General features: G+C 44.2%; 1 protein-coding gene across 11 annotated transcripts in view; it reads right to left on the reverse strand.

The window, feature by feature from the left end:
- Positions 1-22,638, reverse strand: part of ATP8A (ATPase phospholipid transporting 8A1) — a 122,335-nt gene that overhangs the window by 75,504 nt on the left and 24,193 nt on the right. For 7 of the 11 annotated variants that reach the window (XM_075688927.1, XM_075688920.1, XM_075688922.1 and 4 more), the window contains exon 2: positions 16,146-16,239. The exons of 1 other annotated variant lie outside the window; for it this stretch is intronic. In XM_075688927.1, the coding sequence (XP_075545042.1) occupies positions 16,146-16,239 (94 nt within the window). Of the gene's footprint in view, positions 1-4,359; positions 4,422-5,993; positions 6,480-10,983; positions 11,074-16,145; positions 16,240-22,638 lie in introns of those variants that run through there. 3 more of the 11 variants (XM_075688923.1, XM_075688925.1, XM_075688924.1) reach the window with 3 other exon arrangements.

The following is a 22,638-nucleotide window of genomic DNA, read 5'->3' on the forward strand; positions in this document are numbered from 1 at the left end:
TTAAAAAGTACATTTGCTTTTCTTTTTTTCCAATGAATTCTTGCACATTATATCCAGGTTCGCAAAGTATATTACAGGGGCAGTTTACCTCTTATATTCACTCAGAACATAAACGAAAGGCATCTGCATTGGAAAAGATACTCAGTGCATCTGTAAAGCTTGAGTGTAATTATGCAAACAGATGATAGCAAAATGAATTGAAAGCATCAAATAATATGTTTGAGTACACCAACTGAAATGCATGACAATGAGTCGACAAGTGCGCCTTGTCTACGATAAGCAATGCAGAAGCTGTGACCAGAATGAGTACAGTTCGTCATTGGCAATACTAGCACAAACTGCTATGAGTGCAGCTCATGTTTTAGTAGTTTTAAAGGTATAAAGAATTGAGCAACACCATACCTCACATAAGTGATGTACTAAATGCTGCAAGCTCCACTGAGAGAAAAAAGGCCACATTATTAAAAGTAAAAGACTTTTTCTCCTGTGATACATCACTCTTTACTCAGGAAAGAGGTTAGCAGGATAGTGGATTACATTTCGCTAGATGCGACTACTTTCTGGAGCCCACCTAAAGCAGCCGGTAGACAGACAGCACATACATGGCCCTTGTTTCATGTATAAACACTCCAATAACCATATTAAGACCACGCATTATGCCATAACCAAATATTTGAATGTTGAATTTTATATGTTGCTATAATAACCGAAGTAAGGCCTTATATTTGGTCATAACTAACCCTGTAAAGCCTAGCGTATCACTTACACCATGCTTAGCTTGATATCTCATCTGTTTTAACCCTTTAACCCCCAAGCTCGAGCAGGACTTGTCCTGCCAATCTGTACCAATATTGCCAAGGGCAAGTCCTACTAATCCACGCTGCCATTTCTAATGTATTAAGTGTCGTGAACAAGTCACTTGTGTCTGCTCATTCCTCAGCCTACTAGGGAGTTTGGGCACTCACGCATATTATTGTGTAGCGTACTTTTCTTTTGCTGACAAGCACTGAGGGATTACTAGTGATGACTTTTTTGCATTGTGAGAAAAATAGTCCTTCTCAAAACATATCGAGTTATTCAATGTTTTCATTGAGTACAATACAGCATATATTTATATGCTGTATATATATTTAAGGGTTTTTTTCAATGAGCATGACACATACAAAATAAATTGTTAGTTTCCAGGAAAATGTTTCTGAAACGTCATGGTATAGCCTAGAGTAGCACTTATGACCTGCTGGAATGAGTTTTCAAAAGCGGATATGTTCAGCAATTTACTTACTAATTAATTGATTACAGTAATTTAGCTTAATAGAACAATATTTCATTGTTTTCTTTTACAAATGTACTCTTCTTCATGACAAGGAATAAAGACCAAGTTCTAATTTTCTGGACATTACAGGGTTAAATATTTGAATATCCAATGAATACTTAGACTCAAAACAAAAATAGTACTTTATTCATATTCAAAATCACGAATATTCAAACAAGTCTAGCTCATTGTTAGCAGGTGAATGAAGGGGCAGTGAATGGATTCACATTTTCTTTGGCAGCATATAATGACAACTAAATATCCACCCAACTATGCGATGAGGTCTTTCCATGAATGTTGCGAGTTTAGGGCCATACTACTGATATTTCAATTGATATGCGTACACAACCTATATTTGCCTGTTATACACGAAACTATCACTCGGGAAATCATGCTATGTCTCAGAGCAACAGTAAAATGTCAACATAATTCTTTGCTCACTGGTGCATTACATACTCTAATAGAATCACGTGAAAAGAAAGTTACTTCAGAAACAAAGTACATCTTGTTGTAAAATTTGAGCAAGTAGGTTTTAATATGTTCACAGCACAACCTTCTATGGCGTCTTCAATAGCCAACTACCAAATGTGCCTGGGCAAGTGCTATTAATCACCACAGAATTATAGAATATGAATTACTTGAAGTATGTTGTCCTAATTTGGTTTTGTATAATGCTATGAATGAAATGTTGGTGCTTGCTTAAGAAAAGAATCGTACTATCCAGACATTACCCCTAACATTTAAAAAGGTGCAACAAATTTGGTGTGAATAACTGTGAAACTTTGCTTTTTCCTGTTTCGGAGGACCTCATTAGTCTTCAATGTCGAACTGGCAGCTTGAGAAAACACAACTTGGAGCTTGTGACCAAGTGGCAAATGTGGTACAGACCACAAAGCCACTGTACAAATTCAAAAACGTAAAAAATAAAGAGGTTTAAGCTAGAAGCTCTCAACTTTCATCAGTTAAAAGTCTGAGCTAAGGACACCGCTTAGGCATGCCACAGGCGCAAGACACAGCTGTGTGATGAGCAACAAGTGCCTCACGAACGTCGCACTTGCAGCTGCGGGACATGAAGGAATCGTACAAAGGCACCAACAGCTGTCTACGACATACATAACGTACATCGTGCAACATAAATTCTGCCGCTGACACTAGACATGGGCACGCTTCCTTTGAATGGGATGTAGTTAAGAGCATTGGTGCCCTCCCTGCCTAGAGAATGGCTTTCGGCTTGCAGGCATGCACTATGCAAAACGACTCAGGTAATCATGTTTGTCAAATGCCATAACGTAGTTGTTAAAATACCATGCTTTCCAACAAGGATGTCAATGTTCTCCCTTTATCCAACAGATATGTTGTTCACTGTGCTTTTATGGCTAATGTTCACTGCATCACGTATTGTGAAGTTGTAATCATAGTTACGACATTACTGATGCAATGTTCATTTATTGATGTCCCAGTGCTCATTAATGCATGCTACACAAAACAACGTAATGTATTCCGTGGTTACCATGCTAGATTAAATGTACAAATTTGACCAATGAAATAACAGAGACAACAAATACAGCATCAATACAACTTTGATTTAAATGAATGATTGCTTTGAATATAGTTACATTAACCAAATTTAGAAGCTAGTAATTTAAGTTACAATGCCCTAACCTCAGCTTTTCATTAGAGAAACTGATGTTTCATAATGCAAAATATTTAGGTTGAGAAACTATATAGTTATCAAATTAAATGGTCAGTAACAGATAAATAGAATTACACAGGAACTGCAGCACCCCCTCCCTGCTACATCAAGTACCATCAAGGACTTCAGTGTAAGCAAACGGACAGAAAATTCCACAACATTCTTCACTACACGACTGCTTGAACAGGCCACACGATATCCTTGAATCTAAACAAGGTCTTACACATTTACATTTAAAAATGAGGCCATTGCATTTATGCTTCCTTAAGTGCCAGATACTGGATTCTTTTGGCACTTTTATATATATTTATCAATGCTTAAGGATAGTGTCATTTAAAATTATAATTCTCATTTGTCAAACACACATGGCGACAAGTACGGTGGCTTTACAAGGAATGTACGCTAATCTAGAAAAAGCAATTCGTCTTCGGCAAAGCACTCTAACAGTAGCACTATGCAGCCTGAACTATTCACATACAAGGCACAGCATACGCAGAAGGTGGTATAACAGTAACACAAAGTGCATGAGAACACACGAGTAAGAAGCATCAGATGAAGCATACAGGAGCATGTATGGGAAAGCAAGCAGACAGGTACAATGGATACACAGAGGACATTCACCACATTGAGCGAATAGCCACAGATGGTTTAAATGCAAACAGTGAAATGCTAAAACAGCAAACGCAACTTGACCTACCAAGCCAGTGATGAATTTATCATTAATGCCTTGGCTTGTGTTATGTGAGCAAGGGACAACACGGTCTATGATGCATCATGCCTGACAAAATGACGCTTGGGTGGAGGCATGAGGCCGAGGAGAGGAGCTCTTCTGACTCACTGGAAAGCGCCATGGTATACGTAAAATAAACTATAATAATATGTAATAAAATAAACCCTAAGTAAACTTCTAAGTAAAATTCGCATGCTTTCAAATTGCAGTTTTAACAGGTGAATGCAGGAACTAGTCTCTAAATCTTAGCTGTACAACTATTCGGAAACGGCTGACGATGAGCAATCAACAAAATGTAATGAAGAGATGGCAGACAAGACACTGACAGTGGCAGTTCACATCACATCAGAGTGCTGTCGAGCTTGTCATAACACATGTGATATCATTGCCAACAGAAAAATGTTACAGAATCACATGAAGACAGGGCTTACGAGAAAGGCCACTTGGCATGCTTTCAAACAGACGTTTCAAGAACAAAAGTGCAAGGAGTAGTCGATCAAACACAGATTCATCTTTCAGGAAACAGCATACAGCAAGCGACACACACACACACAAAAGGAATCACGAAGAAGCAGACGGAACACGAACAACTGCAGCCCACAGTGTAAGAGAGTGCTGTCTTACCAGCAGAACCGGAGGCAAAGCCTAGCATCGGAACATGCTCAGGGGCTTGCATGATGGACGGTCTTTTTTTTTTTTACACACACACAGACAAACACCAGGAGAGACAAGAAAAGAGTGATCAGTCAGTGGAATTACGCAGACTGGGTTAGTCACTCAAGATGACCGGCGACAAGCAAGGCCCTCTGTTCTTTAACAAATCAACCGATGTCATGGCACAAGAACACAGCATGCAGCTGAACTTTCAACGGCGAGGTGAGGAACAAACAAGCTGAAAGCCCTACATGAGATGAAGTCTTCCCTTAAGTGGATGGCAAGCTCTTAGCATCTTATCACTGTTGCACTTATCTCACAAGTAGCTCGATTACACTCATGAACGCTGCTGGCGACTGTTTATCAGAGGTGATAAGGAATAGAGGAACTGATCAATGGACCTATGACGTTCGATATATGTTGTGAAAAATGATGACCGGTTTCTCCGAGTTCAATATAGTGTGCAAAATTGATTGCATTATGCTAAATTACACACGCGATGAACACTTGATAAGACATTACACTTACTCACCAGAACTCGACATGAATAATGAGTCGGGATCACGTCGTAAAACAGCAAGAATAATTTAGTACTCTGCGCAGAAAAGGCTGCGCTAGAGTGGCATGGCCTATATTTTCCAAGTAAAGGCGCTGTTTCCTAGACTGGCCGCGAGCAAACAGCGAATGAAAGGCAATGCAAGCTAGGGTTGAATGCTAGGAGATAAACATACTAAACTTAGCAGACAGCTGTTCTAAGCGAAAGCGGCCGCCCTTTAGCAAACAAGGGTTGTGTAAAAAGGAGGTCTTCCATTTTGTTATATATATTTAAAACAAGAGTGTTTGTTTTAACAGGCACGTCGATAGAGCCGCGCCGCTACTCCGTGAAGACGAGCTCAAAAAGTTTCACATTTAACGAAGCTGACATATGCGTCACCGGCCACTTCTTGGGTATATACACCCCTTTTAAGAAGCAACGCAGGCTGTACAATGAACGAGGTGCATTTGATTCTTCAGTATTGCTTTCTTTTTTTTATGTCAGCGTAAGCATCCGTGCATTTGCTGTAAAGCATTATAAGGCAGATATGCGGTGTGCATGTTCAACATTCGAGTAGCACGCCTGGAGCTCGTAATGAAGGAGTTGCGCAGCGTGAATGACTTATATTTATTTGCGGTGTAAACTACTCTACAGTGAAGTGCCTTCTCTGTCAACCGTATGTCAGACGACGCGAAACGAAAAATCGATGAGCCGCATTGAGCAATTAGCACTATGTAGAAACACATCGCCTCGATGCAGAGATTTAACAGGACATTAAGATTTAACCTAGTTATTGTATAAAAATTTAATGTCGACCCGAAACTAGCTACAGGTACGCTTCGGCAAACCATGGTATCATAGCGAAAATTCAAATTGCTCCCAACGCGCTAACAGCTGCTCTGCAGATTCAAAAGGGAGCGATCCGATTTTGCAACGTTCAGCGTATTTTTAGGGCTTCGAAGATTTCCCACCGAGACGAATCTACCAATACGAACGTCGGGCTACATGCAAAAGCGAAGGAAGGGACAGGATCGAGGGGAGGTTGTGTTTAAACAGAACCACCGCCTACCTTGTGCACGACCCAAGTCGTCGTAAGCCGGACGCATTGCCGGATCGCGCAAGCCCGATCACTGCGGTCGCTCACTGCGAGCCCTTCGAGCCTTTCACAAGCGACGCCCGAACGGCGGCTGCTTTCAAGGAAGTCCGACGCGCATCTGGATTTGCTGCTGTACGTCGGCGTAGCGCGACATCGAAACAGCGACAACCATCTTCGATCGCGGTTGCTGCTCTTCAACCGCACAAGTAGTTGGTCGTGGATATCGTTTCGTTTCGAGCAGTTTGCCCGTGCTTTTCTTTTGCTTCTTGTTTCTGGATCGCGTCCCAACTTCGCTCCTCTTATGCACTGCCAGAAAGCTGGCCGCCTTGCGCTTGCGGGAAAAGGCTGGAGCGCGATAACCCCAGCCGGCTCTCCGGCCCACTCCGCCAAAAACAAAACCCAAAACACACGCACTACCCGCAACAGGCGACGCGTGGCGCCTGCAGTCGAGGATGCGGCGTTTTTTGTAATGCTATTCTGCACTTTTGTGTTCCGCACCCCTCCCCCCTGCCCTTTTTTTTTTCTCCAGATCAACACTTGCGTCGAGAGTAGAAAAAACGACACGAACGCCGCCTGGTTGTCTCGCCTTGGTCGTCATGACGACGGCGTTGCTTGGCTCTGCGGCAAAGCCGAACCGTGCGGACTACGCATAGGAATGAACAGGACGCGCGTGGAAACAGCGATTCCATGAGCAAGGCTGATCAAAACTAAAAGCAGTGACGGTCTAAAAAAAAAAAAAAAAAAGGAAACAAGCGACCTTTTAAGCAGCCGTCACAGGTATATTCCCGGTTTCTTTTTTTTTTGTTTGTCCTTAGGAATGCGTTATGGCTTGTCGCTATACTAAAGAGGGTGTAAAATGTTCATAGGCTTTAACTAAAATGCTGTTTTCACATATTATAGCGCAAAGTAGGAGTAAGATAATCATCTTGCATTAGTTTGTCCAGTGGTCATATAATCCGTCATAGATCAGCTGTACACATGCGACGGAGCTCTGTATCAATGGCACCGCAATGTCATGTCTCCTCCATAGAGTGGAAGCGGATAGGAAACAAGTTACTGCTCCAACCATCGCTACTAAATACTTTTGGCGCCAACAATGTTCAAAGAGTAATAAGAACGCTACGATATTGGAGATACGATCAAGCCAAAGCTGTAGCTCGGGTCTTCTTCGTCTTTCCAAAGCAAAGGACGCTGCCGTGATTGGCCGGCACCTAGCTACTCTCAGTAATTATCCTTGCATACCGACGGATTTGTGAACATGGACCCTAGTAATTGTATATAGCAATTATTTACTTAATCTCTCACGTACTATACAAATATGTTGAAGCATGGCGTAAACTATCAAATGCACGCCTGAATGTATGTGCAACAAACATGCATAGTGTGTTTGCTGTACATGCCCCTTTGCTTCCATCCGGTTCATAGCGTGTCTTTGCAAGTTTAAAATCAAGTTTTTTAGTTCCGCAAGATAAATAGATGGGTAGAAGTTCATGTATGTAGAATATTAAATTACAAAAAAAGAAACGTTGCCAAAGCGCATGCAGAAATGTACTCAGGTCAATTTTGTAAATTTTTAATTATTGTGCAAATATTTTCACGAAGGGCGCCCTTTCACTTGCTGTTTACAAAAGTCACTTTTTTTTAGGGATCAGAGTTCCAAGTTTATTGAAGTCATGATTTCAAAATTTTACGACCTTCATCAATGCCTACAAAAGCGGAGAAAAAGAAAGCGTTTGAAGTGGTTTCGGTTGGCACTCACCAGAGATGAAATATTCAGCAGTTGTTCAACAAAGTGCGTTTCCGTAATTCACGTGTATTTCAATCGAGAAAGACCAGTGAAAACCACGTACGTATTTGCAATGTATTTTCGACATGGCGTCAACCAGCGTTGGTGCACTCATTGCCGTTGTTTCCATCTATACAGGGACGCTATAGTAAATTAAATTGTAAGTAACTTATGCTTATGCTATAGAAAAAGGGTTACTCTTGTCGTAAAATGAAGCACTTTAAACAATAGAAAAAAACATGCAAGATAGTGGCGACGCCACCCTGGAGTTCCCGAAATAGTTCGCCGTGACGTCATTAATTTTAGCGCTGTCCAATCAAAACTAAATCAATTGATTATCGGTAAATAAGACCTACATTAACTTGCAATCTAAGGAAACCGCATACTCAACCTAGTAAGTTTCGAGACACATTCACGCGCAAAAATGGCCTGAATACGAGAAAACAAATTGAAACCCGTGACGTCACAGTGACGTACTGACGCTGTGGTTAATGCGGGAAATTCAAGAAGGGAAGTCTTGCCTGCATGTTTTTCAGTAAATGAGCGCTTTACCCCCGAACGAATGAAAATACGGGTTTGAAAGAAACTTTCCCGGCATAAGTTGATCTATAGTGCTGCTCTTCAGAGTACTTTCTTTAAGGTTAATCACCGCACGCAGCATATTTCGACTGGTCAATTCGCTTGGCCAACGTGTCGCGTAAAATGAATTTTAGTACGCAGAAAATGCGCCGCAAATACGCCGGAAATACGCTCCATGTGTTTTCCGTTGAGGCGCGTGGTTTTCGGCCGGCTTAATGGCGCTCCGATACGGCGGGCGCGGCAACTTCACCGCCGAAAAGCGTTTTAATTAAAACTGTAGGCTGGGCTACTTACTAAACATTTGTGTCATTTACATGTACGGGCCCTGGTGGCGTATAGAGGCTATGGCGCTGCACTGATAAGCCCGAGGTCGCGGGATCGAATCCTGGCCGCGAGGGCCGAATTTCGACCGAGGCGAAATGCAAAAATGCCCGTGTATCGTGCAGTGGGTGCAGGTGAAAGAATCTCAGTAGTCGAAATTCAGCCGCAGTCTCCCACCACGGCAGGCTTTATAACCATGTCGTGGTTTGGCACGTAAAAGTCCAGAACTTACTGAATTAATTCGTGTCATTTCCAGCGCTTGTAGAACAATGAAATCTTCGAGGCAGAATAAATAAATAAATAAATAAATAAATAAATAAATAAATAAATAAATAAATAAATAAATAAAGGACAGCATAGGAAAGACGCTATAGTCTTTCACTGATCATACATAAAAATCCCATCCATGGCAGGACACACGGGAACAGAGAAAAATGGTTCAGTCATTGGGAATGCGCTCCACCGCTCTTATAATAACATATAACAGATGCAATCCGTCTGTATGCTTTCTTCAGACAGCGTTGACAGCCTGACTACCGCGCTAGCCTCAGAAACTGCTCATGACGCAGAGAGAGAATGTGCGACATACGTGCGATCATATACGCAGTACAAAGACAGGGCTGCACGATAAACGCGGGTTAACGTATATACGGCACGAGTATTCAGCAAGTCTGTCGCACATTGCTATAGTCCGCGTTTATCACACCGACCTCCCTACATCCTCATTATGAACTAAATCAACAAGTCCAAGCTAAAGTGCCAACACCAGCAAAAGCACTCGGTTAAAGGGATCCGAAGCTCAAGTGTACATATACTATAGGCATTCATTTACTCACTGTCAACCGATTCTCGGCATCCCGAGTATATTCTCTTTTCTGATACGGAACGACCATGGTAGAGAACAGCTGGAACGCTTTAAACCAAGTATTTGCATAATTCTGGCACATACTTAATTCCTAATAGTAATACGATATATTTTTTTCCTGCTCTCGTCTCCTGCTTAGTGTCATATCTGTTTAATTTCCCCGGCAGCAAAATTATAAACATCTTGCGTATCTCCAAGCGCGCTTTTGCCGCGTTCGTGTTCTTTATTAATTATAGTTCTTTTTTCGGGAAGAGTTATATCCACGTTCATTCCGCTTTCTATATTTTCCGTTCCACTTCTAAATAGCGATAAAATTGCGGGACTAAATTGAGCGGTTAATCATGCCGTAACATCGTCCACGTTCTTAACCATACGTCCAACATCGACTCACTATATCAGCCATCCAATACAACATGTATATACTCCGTTCCTGTCTCCGCTGATCATCCGTCGTTCGCCGTTAAATCAGGCGGCAAAATCAGCCAATGTTCAGCCGAAGTAAAATATTCAGCGCTCAAAGCTCAAAAATTGCGCAATGCATTCATGAAACCTGCATCAAAGGAAAAATATATAGATGTGACCACACAGATAAGGGAAACAGGTGGCTCTATGTATACATGAGAACTGGTCGATAGAAGCAGAACACGCTGAGCATGGATAGTTGAAAAGAAAGCAAATTACGCTTATTCAAGCCTCTATCGGTAACTTATAGTAGTACCGTACTACAGCTCGAACTTCATCGCACCGGCAAATGATGCTTATTAGCAGAAACACAACTAACATATTAAAAAAGCTAATCCCTCCCCCTCTCCCCTTTTTTTAACTCGTCATAGCATGTGCCCTCTGTGTAACAGTGATGTTTGTGGCCCATTAAAAGAGAAGAAAAAAACTCAACTGTGTAGAAAGAAACGTACAAACTCCTCAAGCCAAGGCCAAACCTACACCTAAACCCGTGTACGTGTGATGACAAAAGTTCGCAGTCATGCGGCACCACATTAAATAGGAGTAATTAAATTCTAGGGTTTTACGCGCCAAAAACACGATCTGATATTGCGGTACGCCGTAGTTGGGGACCCCAGATTAATTTTGAACCCCTATAGAGTTATTTAATATGCACCTAAATCTAAGTACACGAGTTTTTTTTTTTTTTCCTTCGAAATGCAAATGCCGCGGACAGAATCGAACACGTGACCTTGCGAGCGTAACAGCGCAAGCGTAACAGCGCAACGCCATATAAATCCACTGGGCTTACATCGTGGGGGGTCCACCAGTTCATAGCGCCAACTGAGAGTTTTATCAGACGGGTGGGTGTCTGGCGTTTGTGTTGAAAGTATACGGGCACGCTATAGGAAGGACAGATACTGAGACAACGGGCACGTCCCACGAGAACCGAACAAGAAATCGTTACTCACGCTTCTGATCCTCTTGTTGTGCCGCCTCCATCATTCACCACTTCGTCATCCTCGTCTTTTTCCAACGTATCATTGGAGAAACGCATGCCCTCTCGCGCCGCGGTGCAACACACATTCTACGAAACTGTGTGCATTTAATCTTGTACGACACTCTCAACAACTTCCTTGATTTGCCGGATATATATCAGCGCACGAACTGTGAATGAACAACGCAGAGAGAGAGAGAGAGAGAGAGAGAGAGAGAGAGAGAAAGAAAGCTTTAATGATAGTCGTTGCTGGGGTCAAGGAAGGCGGGGGGCCGGGAGACTAGCGCCACCGGGGCCTCCCTTCCTCGAGCGGCGGCCAGACCTTGAGTCTTGGCAACGCACAAACACCTCGCTGTGTTTATGCCTTTCGATGTCTTCAGCGAGGAAGTGCAGCGACATCTGGATTGTTGTCGTTGTTATTGCGTTGTTATCCTTGCGATCTATGGCTCATACACCCACTCTGCGGGATTGGCCAAGAACCGAAAGCACAGTGCAAAATTCCAATACAAATGAAATGAAACAAAAAAGAAAAGAAAATTCCAGCGAGCACTTATGATAAGTGAGCGCCTATGAAAAAGGCTAAATAAAAAGGTACCGACAAAGAACAACGACGAAAATAAATTCAGTGGGAGAGTGTGAAATGAACGGCCATAAAAGAATAAGTAACGGTAAACGGCTGCAGTCAATGAGAAAATTGTGGAGGGTGGAGCAAACATCCCTGTGCTTGCATCGCAGAGTCGGGGCTCTAAAAGAAAGGAGAATAGGAAATTACTCACAGGTCCAGGCCGAGCCAGCTAAGGAGAACTTTATTGGAGATTTTCTCCGCGCTACCAAGGCCGACGGCTCCCATAGGGAGTAGTTTGTAAACTGATTGATCGAAGGAGTGCTTTATTTTGTAAAGCATGGCCTTTCGGACGTTTTGCGAGGAAGGATAAATAAGAAAAAGAAATAAAGGAGAGATAGTGCGTCTTGGAAGGGGGAGCGGTGCGCTGCGAAGAGCAGGATCCATATATAAGACCGGTGTTAGCCCCCGGATTTCCTGGCAAAGCCAGGCGAGACTCCAGGGCCACGAAACGGTCCTCTAGGCCGCCCACCTGATCCACTCCTCGTATAGCATATGCGCCCCGTACCACTTCCTGGCGCAGGTGCCTTTACCGCGCCGCTTCGCGCGCCCCACAGTTCCACATCCATGCATCGTTTGGCCGTGGGTCTTGCGGGTTTCTTGCGGTCGAGGCTGTTGTGGCCGCGGCTGAGGGCGCCATGTGTGTCACCGTCGGTGTACTGTCGCGCTTTTGTTTTTTATACGAGCTACAACGCGAAAGCAAGTGGCAAAAGCGGTCGCGCGCTGTAGCTCATACTGAGCGCGACCTTGATGCCTTGATGACCTCGACCCGACGTGTCGCGTTGGTGCACCGCCATTGTAGTTCTGGACAGAAGCCGGAGCGGAAGCACACCAAGAGACAGTGGCTGGTGGTTCGGAGATGTATACAGTGTCTCGCATGCGCTTCCGTCGCTGCTTTTTGACCATGCAGGGTCCGTCAGATGACACTTAGCGGGCTCTCTGACGTTGCGAGTTGTCAAGTGAGCGCGGGGAAGACCTCCGAGAGAGTTTTCGAATGGCCGCGTTAGCTACCTAGCGACTTCAGAGCAAGAATTAAAGCCCGATAAGCTCTAATCTGTGTTTCATTATGACTTCCTCCGTTTGGCACACGTCCCATACTGGCCCCGTCAGTTATACGTGTGGCAAAACGTTGAAATAATGACATTTTGTGTGTCGTCCACGTCGAAAACGCCGCGCAATATCCGATGCACGCATCTGCTCTATATAGTTGGCCAATGTTTTCAAACCTCTGTTGTAAAAGAGTAGGAAATACACTTTTTAACGCGATGAGATAGCAATCTGCAAGCTCCACAAGGTTCTGGTGAGTGACATTAAAGGTGCTGCATTCACGTTACGTGATCGTGTATGTGAGCAATGTAGGAAAGAGATATCTAACCCGTCACATTTCCATCTCCTATTTTTCATCCCTAAATTGTTGTGCGAACAAATACCAACCATTTGATTGTACTTTTGCTACATCAAGCTCCTTATATATGACAACAAAGGTTTAACGGAATGAATAACTGGGCAAGTTGGTTTACCTGATCGAATCTTGAAATTGTAAACCTCTCGGTCTTGCTACATGATAACGAATTCAAGTTTCTTGATAGTTAGACCTTTTTTTTTTTACTTTTATCGTTGCCTTTCAAATGATTTAACCCGTCAGCCTTGACACGCATGTTCAGCCGTCCTACTCCGTTTTTGTGCGCATATATTTGTTTCCTTTCAATAAAATCGTTCAATCGTGAGTAAGCGCCTCGTCCTGCCAGCTCTCTTCGTTGTCGTCTTTGTGCGTTTTTACAGCTTGAAGGTGAAAGATTTAACAGCCTAGTGGAGTTTTGTACGCGCCAGAAGAAAGATCTCCGCAAACTCTTGCGGATAGGTTTTATACAGATGGTTGCCACTGAGAACAACACACGATGTGCTATCGCTGCAGTTGACGTCACAATAGCGGCACTGAACCGACAGTGCCGCCGAATCGCTCAAACATCATACTGGCTTTCCTTCCTAATACATTAAATGTGAAGAGGGACATTTTTGTTTTGTCTTCCTTACATTTTTGCGAGGAATTGCAACAGATACGAGTGCTGAAGTGATATGAGTGCATGCTGGACACTCCGGCGCGGCATGGTTATCGATACGAGTGTTCAGGCATATCTGGAGCAACCACTCACTAAACATTGGCGTATACCCTAGAGAATCTATGAAGATATAATGTAGCAGGTGTGCTTTCAGTTCAAGCCAATTGTATATACAGGGTGTCCCAGCTAACTTTAGCCAGAGTTTAAATATATGTGAATGTCACGTGGCTGGACAGAACCGAGTTAATGTTGTTTGCCGTCGCTTGGAGATACTCAAATTATTTGTTTTCATTCCGTCTATTTAGATGATTAGTCTTAATTAATTAATCGACTTTTAGAATATTACAATTGCATGAAATGTTTCAACGAGAAAATTGTAGAGCAACATGAAAAACTCCCGATACAGCTTTTTGTTGCTCAATACGTGCTACGTAAAAGTGCTTTTCCGAGCGTGAAAGAAGCCCGCGAATACACGCAAAGTGCATCGAGCAGCCAGTCGCGCAGCAGTGTTGCGTGCATTTGCAGCCTTCTTTCCCGCTCTGAAAAACACTTTTACGTAGCACGTATTGAGCAACAAAAAGCTGTATCGGGAGTTTTTCATGTTGCTCTACAATTTCCTCATTGGCACTTTTCATCGAATATACATGCTTAGGAGGCCATTTCAGATGCCTTTCGTACGTTATTTCATGCGAATATAAATACTTTAGTAAGATTTCAGGCAAAGATTTTTATAAGCGCGGCTACGACGTTCTCCTGCTCACCAGAGTTTGCATGCGCGAATTAGCAAAACTTTATTTTCGCTGTAAAATCTCTTTTTGCGGACAATCAAGGCAGGCAGAATGGGTGCTATAGGAGGATCTGTATTATACACATACGACGTTGCTAAGCGAAGAGCAGTCTAAGATTATTTCGTTCTTGCGCCGAACCAACCGTGCCTGCCATGAAAGTGTCACGTGGGGAGGCAAGAGTATAGATCAGCAAAAGGGTGCAGTGAATGTTGATACTAATAGCAAAAGATTGCGAGGTTGGCTCATGTAGAGGTTACGGCAAGGGAACACTGATGGAGGAGGAGAAGAGGCTTAACGGAAGGTAGGGAGGTCAACCAGACGCGTGTCCGGTTTGCTACCCTACAAAGGGAGTAATGGGTTTAAGGGAGGAAAAGAAATTATGAAAAGAGAGAGAGAGAGAGGCACTGACACTGGGAACACGCGTGCTTTCCAGTCTATTTCAAAAATTGTAGTGATTCTCGCGTCGCTCCGTAAGCCTGCGACACGTAGGGTCATGGCGTTGATGAAGGTACTAAAGGGCCTCTCACCAGTCCTGGCCATTTTGAGCTGACAAGCACAGTTCATACAATGCGCGATATAGCTATCGTGTCTGCTACGTATTACGCTCCTATGCGCCGCGGAAACAGCTTAAATTTCAAATCAAACTCCATTTGCCCTTCTCCTCGCGGGCGCCGTGCTACCAGCCGAAGAGCCGACGTCAATCGCACAAGTGCATCTATGCATATGGCAGTGTTGTGATGGCACTCTCAGTGACACGTGACTTCGAGAATCGTTCAGAGGAACATCAGTTATTTGTTTAATGTGTTGCTTCAGTAGACGAATGGAAGTTTAGAGAAATAATAAAACATACAAACCGATTGTCTGCGTGTTTTTGCTTTGTAGCAAGAGATATGTACTTCCGTTTCGTCTGCTCGTTCCCACGTCGTGCCGTCGTGCGCGCAGAAAACGAAACTATGTCATTTTCTACCGCGTTCCAGTGCCGCGATCATGCTCGATCGCCCTCTCGCGTATGCCTCAGTGCAGGTGATTGTGGCACTGACTTATACCGCTAATCAGGTGTTCTTGTGCAGAGCGCGCAAGATCGGCCGCTGCGCGAAACGAGACAAACGCCACAACTCATGCGCGACGCCGTCACTCACCAGTGCGTCACTCACCAAGAGAGAGACAGAGAGAGAAAAGAAGGCGGGGCCTGTGACGCATTCATAACGCGATCCTCCGGCTCCTGTGTTGGAGAACGCATGGAAGGAATTTCGCTCGCAGAGGCTAGACGGGACGATTGGAGAGGGTGTCGATCTTGGCGGTGACGCTCGCCTCCTGAACTTATGGGTTCGCGACACTTGAGATACTTCTATGTTTGCTGGTAATTAGCTAATTTGAAAAAAATCTTGCAGTAGAACACTCCTTAGAGGGCACGTAACAACTTCCCGTGCGTAACCAAAATTTGCCATGTGAGCTCGTGAGGGGTCCTCTAATGTAGTGTTAAGGAACTGGAGGCGCAGCGTGTTAATGGTATAGCTCAATGTAGAATAGACTCGCGGACTATTGGCGATCCTGTATAGGCTGAATTTAGGAGTTGTCCGACTAGTATACAGGACAGATTGTGTGACGAGATAAGAAATCGCCTCTCCCACGCTTCGCAGATCTGATGTGTACGTATGTCACTCACCTGCTGCGGAATCGTAAAGCAGGTGATCATTGTGGCTTTTGCACAGGGGCTCGCGATCCGCCGCACCGTAGAACAAGGGCCGGAACGCGCCGCGCTGGGACGAAGTGCGTCACGTGCATGGATAACAATATGGCACACTGTAGCACCGGCGGCCGCCATACGGCTGCGCGCGTCACTAAAGCAGCATGGCACTGTAGTTAACGTGGAACGGTTAATTATTACAGACAGAAATTTTCACATAAATACAGAAGCGCTATCACACTGGGCAACGAATTGGACAGCATTGCTCGCGGGCCTCGTGTTCTTTGGCGACCCTATCACGCTGAATCAACATTTATTAAATTACACATTCTCGTGTAACTACACAGGCGTCGACTGTTAACAGGTTACTTATTGACAGTGTTGGAGAACTCGTTCCCTATAGTGTGGCAGCACCCTAAATGTAATCAAGATGAACCAGTAATTATTCTTTCTTTGGTGGCACTTTCAACGACGTACTGGGGTATGAATAGTTGTTTGACTTCAGAATTTTGAACCGACTTACCGATCTGGAAGTTAAGTGCTTTTCCTATGGACAACAAGGGAGCTCTATATGAGACTTTCGCAGTGCCAGCAGAAAGCGGATTTACGCTCGTCTGCCATTAAAAGAAACTGATACCCCCCCCCTTTTTTTTGTCTTAATTTTCACACGTGTTTATTTTGTTGTATGTCGTTATTTGTTTATTTTGGACTCATAAGGACGGAATTAGCTGAGGTTCCGGCGTTGCGTTCAATTTACAAGCGATCACGACACGTAGCCGGTGGCGCTGACGGCGACATCTCGTCGAGGGCTTATACGCGGAAGGGGGGAGGGACGCCGAGCACGTTACCCACTCCCTGCGGCGAAATTTCTGTGTACAAGGATGCCTGTCATAAAACGACATGCGACAACACCAGCCAGCCCCCCCTCCCTGCATTCGGCCTGCCTTCCCTGAAAAATTACAGAGTCTCTTAAGATCTCTCTTAAGAACTGAACGGCGAAAGCGTACTCGTTCTCTTCTTATCATTCGCCCCTTTCTCTTTGCCTCTTCTCTTTCTCTTCTTTCGCTTAGTCATTACTGCTCACTACTAAGCATTTTTAGTCATTTGTAATCAATTGTCATTACAATCCGTCGTTAGACATGTTGGTTATATCATAGTTATTAGTAGTACATGTAATTTCAGTCATTATTAGTAATTACTTGTCATTACTAAGAATTCTAAGTCATTTCTAATGAATTGGAGTCGTTACAAGTTGTCGTTAGACATATTGGTCATTTCCTAGTCATTTCAGTCATTCTTAGTCATTAATGCTCACTACTAAGCATTTTTAGTCATTTGTGATCAATTGTGGTCATTACAAGCCATCGTTGGACATGTTGGTCATATTTATTTATTTTTATTTAAAGATATTTACAGGCCCCTAGAGGCATTGTGTAAGGAGGGAGAGTGTATACGCTCAAAGGTTATACAATAATTAGAATACATATGCGAATACATACACAAAAAGAAAATACAGTGTAAGAGATGCGCTAACATACAGTAATGCGGTGTTAAAGTTGCACAAAGGATAAAACAGAATGCTTTTGAACGCGAGAGGTCATTGGACAAGAAACTTTCACAAAGTAAAATATAATCAATAGAATTACAGAGCGAGCGGGACATATTTGGCTATAACAAAACAGCATTTAAGGGATAGTAGCACAATGATAACGGGAAAGTCAAGGAAAAATAACACGGTAGGTTATGTAGAGTTTGAAAAATGTGTTGTTAGAAGATGCCGTAAATTTTCCTGGTCATTCTCATAAGCGATGGCGTTAGGAAGATTGTTCCAAAGGCGAATGGTTTTTGGAACAGCGGAATAGTTAAATTAATTAGTCTTTCCGTAGATACGCATGAAACTGAACTGATTGTACAGCCGGTGTGACCTGTAATGAGTAATGTAATATCATAGTCATCAGTAGTCATTACAAGTAATTTCAGTCATTATTAGTAATTACTGGTCATTACTAAGCATTTGGAGTCATTTATAATCAATCGTAGTCGTTACAATTCGTCGTTAGACATATTGGTCATTTCGTAGTCATTACAAGTCATTCCAATCATTATTAGTCATTACTGCTCACTAGCAAGCATTTTTAGTCATTTTAATCAACTGTGGTCACTAGAAGCCGTCGTTAGACATATTGGTCACCCCGAAGTCATTAGTAGCCATTATAAGTCATTAGTAGTCATTTTAGTCATTACTACGCATTACTAGACATTTCTAGCCATTTCTAATCAATTGTGGTCAATACAAGCCGTCGTTAGACAAATTGGTAATTTCGGAGTCATTAGTCATTATTATTCATTATTCATTATTAGTAATTATTAACCTCTACCAATCTCTATTGTAACGTTATCATTCACTTACTATCACTATCAATCATTTTTCATTCTTTAATCTGTCTTTAATCAGTCTTCATATGACGTGATGACGCTTCGGCGGACACTCCGGCGGTCAGGTCTGCTGATACAAACTTCACCACGAGTGTAGAAAGGCTTTCGCCTTAAAAAATTCGCCGCATCTCGCGACGTTGTTTATGTTGAGCCAAACTGCATAGAACTCCCAATACAATTTAAAAGTGCATTCCGCTATTTTGCTTGCTTGAAGATTTAGGAAGCATCACCATATTTGTGACGTTTTCTTTGATTTTTCTGGCCAATATAAGCAATCAAAAAAAAAATTATGATGACATTCTGGCTGAATACAAAGCTTAGCAAGTTGCAGCCACCAGTGCTTGTGATACAGACTACGTTACAATGCCCAGAATACTGTAACTACGTCCCGCTGTATCACGGTAATCTGAAAACGGCACTTGTTAGGCTAAAACTCTCTATTGGTGGTGAATTGATAGATGAAGTTACAGCATTCCAAAGTAATTATAATATAAAAAAAATCACAGTAACAGAGAACACACGACGCACACACTTACGTAATCAACGTGCGTGACTGACCTCACTGAACGGCATGCAGAAAAACGCGACCGCAAACCACAGGGCGCATCTGCAACACGCGTGACCGTTCTGCGAATGCAGAATAAACCGAAACAGGAAACTGCACAGACGCCGAGGGCACGTTTTGTCATTTGATGTTTCGCCAAGGGCGGAGGTCCTGTACACACCGCACGCGTCTGGCTCTGTTCAGCGCGTCTTCGAAATTCTGAAGGAATGGAGGAAGTCGCGCCGGGCGAGGGGGGCGGGACAACCGGGCGTGATGAGGCGTGTCGCGGGGCTCGCGTCTAGTGGACGAGCGTCGCCGGTATATACGTACTGCTGCCGCGCCCGTAAAGAAAAAAAAGGGCCACCAGATGAATTAGTAAGCACTTGAAAAGACAGCTGCTCCTGCAGCTGCACTCTACCACGCTAATACCGTGCAGAACTGTGGCAACTACAGAGCCAGGCGTTTGGAGCCGCGCGTATACCGAATCCGCAGAGCTGTGCGTTCGTTAAAGCTTACGCAGGACGAGGAGAAGCGCTAACTCGCGAGGGAGGCATCCGCAAGGGAAAGAAAGCTCGCGTGATAATAACGCACGTACAATTTCCGACCGACGCCTGCATTCACGCGCGATGGGGCGCACAGTAGCGGCTGCGGCAAACATTTCGTTTCCTTCAAGCTAAGCCTGAGGAAGTGTAAGTACAGTCTGTCTTTAAGTGACTGCTCGGTCACGAGGAGCAATTGCCGGCTGAGTAGCAAAGCTATTTGGCCACTGCTGTCTTACGGCTTGCGTCTCTTCATCCATCCAGTATAGCCGACGACAGAGCGGACAAGTCGGCCGACTTTCGGCCACACCGGCCTCTGAAAGCCAAGGTACGTCTAGCCTGGCCGTGTACCCTTAACCCCTCGACAGAGGAGCTGATCGCAAAACAGATGGCGTAGAATACCAAAGCAAAAAGCACGGAGGAAGGATTCCTCCAGGGCCGAATGGCACCTGTCCTTTTTGCGTCTTCATCCGGCCACGTCTTGTTGGTTGCGCTCTGCGCGGAGAGCTGGGCCGCTATTTTGTAGCGATGCATTATGCCCTATTCTATGCAATTCTTATCATCCACCACACACGGCCGCCTGATCCCGTTGATAATGTGGGCAGACCGTCGCTCTGACCACTGGCCAAGCGCAAAAAGTCTGAAAAAGCATAGAATCGGAAAAGGCATCGCTACAAAATACCGGCCCTGACGTCGCGATCGCGTAACGCCATCAGGTAGAAATCGAGATTAGGCAACAACAAGTGATAGGGCCGCGCGTATACTGACCAATCATGATAAATAAAGTCGATAGCAAACCGCGTGATGACGTGGAGCTACAGATGTGGACTCACTTTTTTCAGTGTACTCTACTTAAATTGCTCGAAAACACTGCAGCAACCTTGTCGTTTCCAAATTCGGTGTCCGTGTTCAGGAACCTCGTGGCTTGTGTGTTCTCGTACGTGTAAGTTAACTACAACACCCTGTCGCTACCTATAGTCACAAGATATCAAGAAGTGGTGAGTCGCAGGAAAGGTCGAAATTCGCGCTGTAGCTGCTGCTACTGCAGCGGCCGCTGCTGCCATTGTCTTGCGAGCTTGGTTCAGACGGCAAACTTCATTGTCACCGTTCGCCCACGCCCGGCGTCGACACGACGCCCTTCACCTTTCCGGCACAGAAGGTTTCAAGGTCTACGGCGAGGACCGAGGGGCGTGGCATGCATTAACATTGCAGCGCCTGAAGGGTCTCGCCACTCGTCCAAGACAGGACCGTATAGGTGCAAAGGAAGGCGCGGCTTTTGACTGTGGTTAAGGCTTTCCAATCTATCAAAAGCATCACGTCGTTTAGTGCTCATAGAAAGAACATTTATTACAGGAGATTGAAAAAAAGAAGAAAAAGAGAGCGGTGAATTATAGGTAAGCATTAGCTACACAAATGACTTCAGGAGAACAGTGACCGTCGTGTTCATCTTTCTATCTCACGTCAGGCCGCATATCGTGTTTCTCTGGGCTCTAAGCGGCGTCTCAGGGTAAGGAGGTGGCGGGAACCATATTACAACACACACACACACACACACACACACACACACACACACACACACACACACACACACACACACACACACACACACACACACATGTTCTTTCGCCAACGTTGGCGAAACTCGGTCATCGAACGATCTTGTCAAACGACGCCTCCAACAAAGTGGTCGTCCGTAGAAATACGAAGCACGCTTTAAGTGTGAAATAGAGATGCATACTAAGTATCTAGGAGGTTTAGTTTACAAAAAGCTAAATGCGCGGGTTCTTTTTTTCTTTTCTTTGCCACCGCTGCAGAGAAGTGGCGAAAACAAGACACGCACACGAATGTGTACAACGTCACAGAAAAAAAAGGTGCCTTCTCCTGTAAAGGGTATCTCAAGATTGCCCTTCACGACTAGGCAGATCGCGAAAAATGCACTTCGACTCCAATGTTATTCGTAGAAGAAAAAAAAAGTGATTCGTCATAGTTAGAGCCTTATATATATATCATCCGTCGGCATTCATTAAGTATATATATCAGAAGAAGAATGCACTTTAATTCATGAAATAGACTACGAAGAGAATGCATTTGCATTCGTCAAATATCCCGCAACAGCGACGCTGTGTATTGCAGCCCTGTGTATATCCTGTGTATTATACAGCGCGAGCCGTTTCAAAAACTCTAAATGTTGCAGTCTTTCTTTCTTTCTTTCTTTCTTTCTCATGAAAATAAAGAAAAGAAAATAAACAAATAAAGCCTATAAGCATAGCTGCGTAGACAGCGCTCGAATCAAAGACTGAAAAGTTATTTACGTTTTTCTTTTTCGGGCAGAACCGCATTTCGACACAATTGCGGCAGCTGCGACGGTGATTGGGGGGCGAACATTCGCTAGCGTCGGTTCTTCTTTCCAGCCAGTGGGGCACGTAAAGAGAAAATTAAAGCGCTACAGACTGCGCACCATCTGCGCTTTCAAAACATACTGCGGCTGCTTTTTCGTCTGGGCGCCAAAAACCAACGCAGCTCCGCATCAACGAAACGACGGAGGGCGCGTTTCAGAGCTTTTGTGGTGAAATCGGTCGTTCGGCTGTTTGTCGACGAACAGGTTTGCAAGCACTGTCGCCCAACGGATGCCAGAGAAAGGAAAAGGAATGTTGAAATATATTGTAGCGCTTCTGCGACTGACAGTGGTGTCGCGATGCGTCGCCTGGTCTCCTCAAAAGATAAACAAGTAAATAAAATAACGGAGAGGCACGATGTGGCGTATGCTTGGCGTGAAATTATGGGCCCATATTCAAACACACACACACACACACACACACACACACACACACACACACACACACACACACACACACACACACACACACACACACACACACACACACACACAGGCGCGCGCGCGCGCGCGCGCAGGCACGCACATAAACGGGGGGGGGGGGTGTTTTGGATGATT

The sequence above is a fragment of the Dermacentor variabilis genome, chromosome 4 (assembly GCF_050947875.1).
Source record: "Dermacentor variabilis isolate Ectoservices chromosome 4, ASM5094787v1, whole genome shotgun sequence".
NCBI lineage: Eukaryota > Metazoa > Arthropoda > Arachnida > Ixodida > Ixodidae > Dermacentor > Dermacentor variabilis.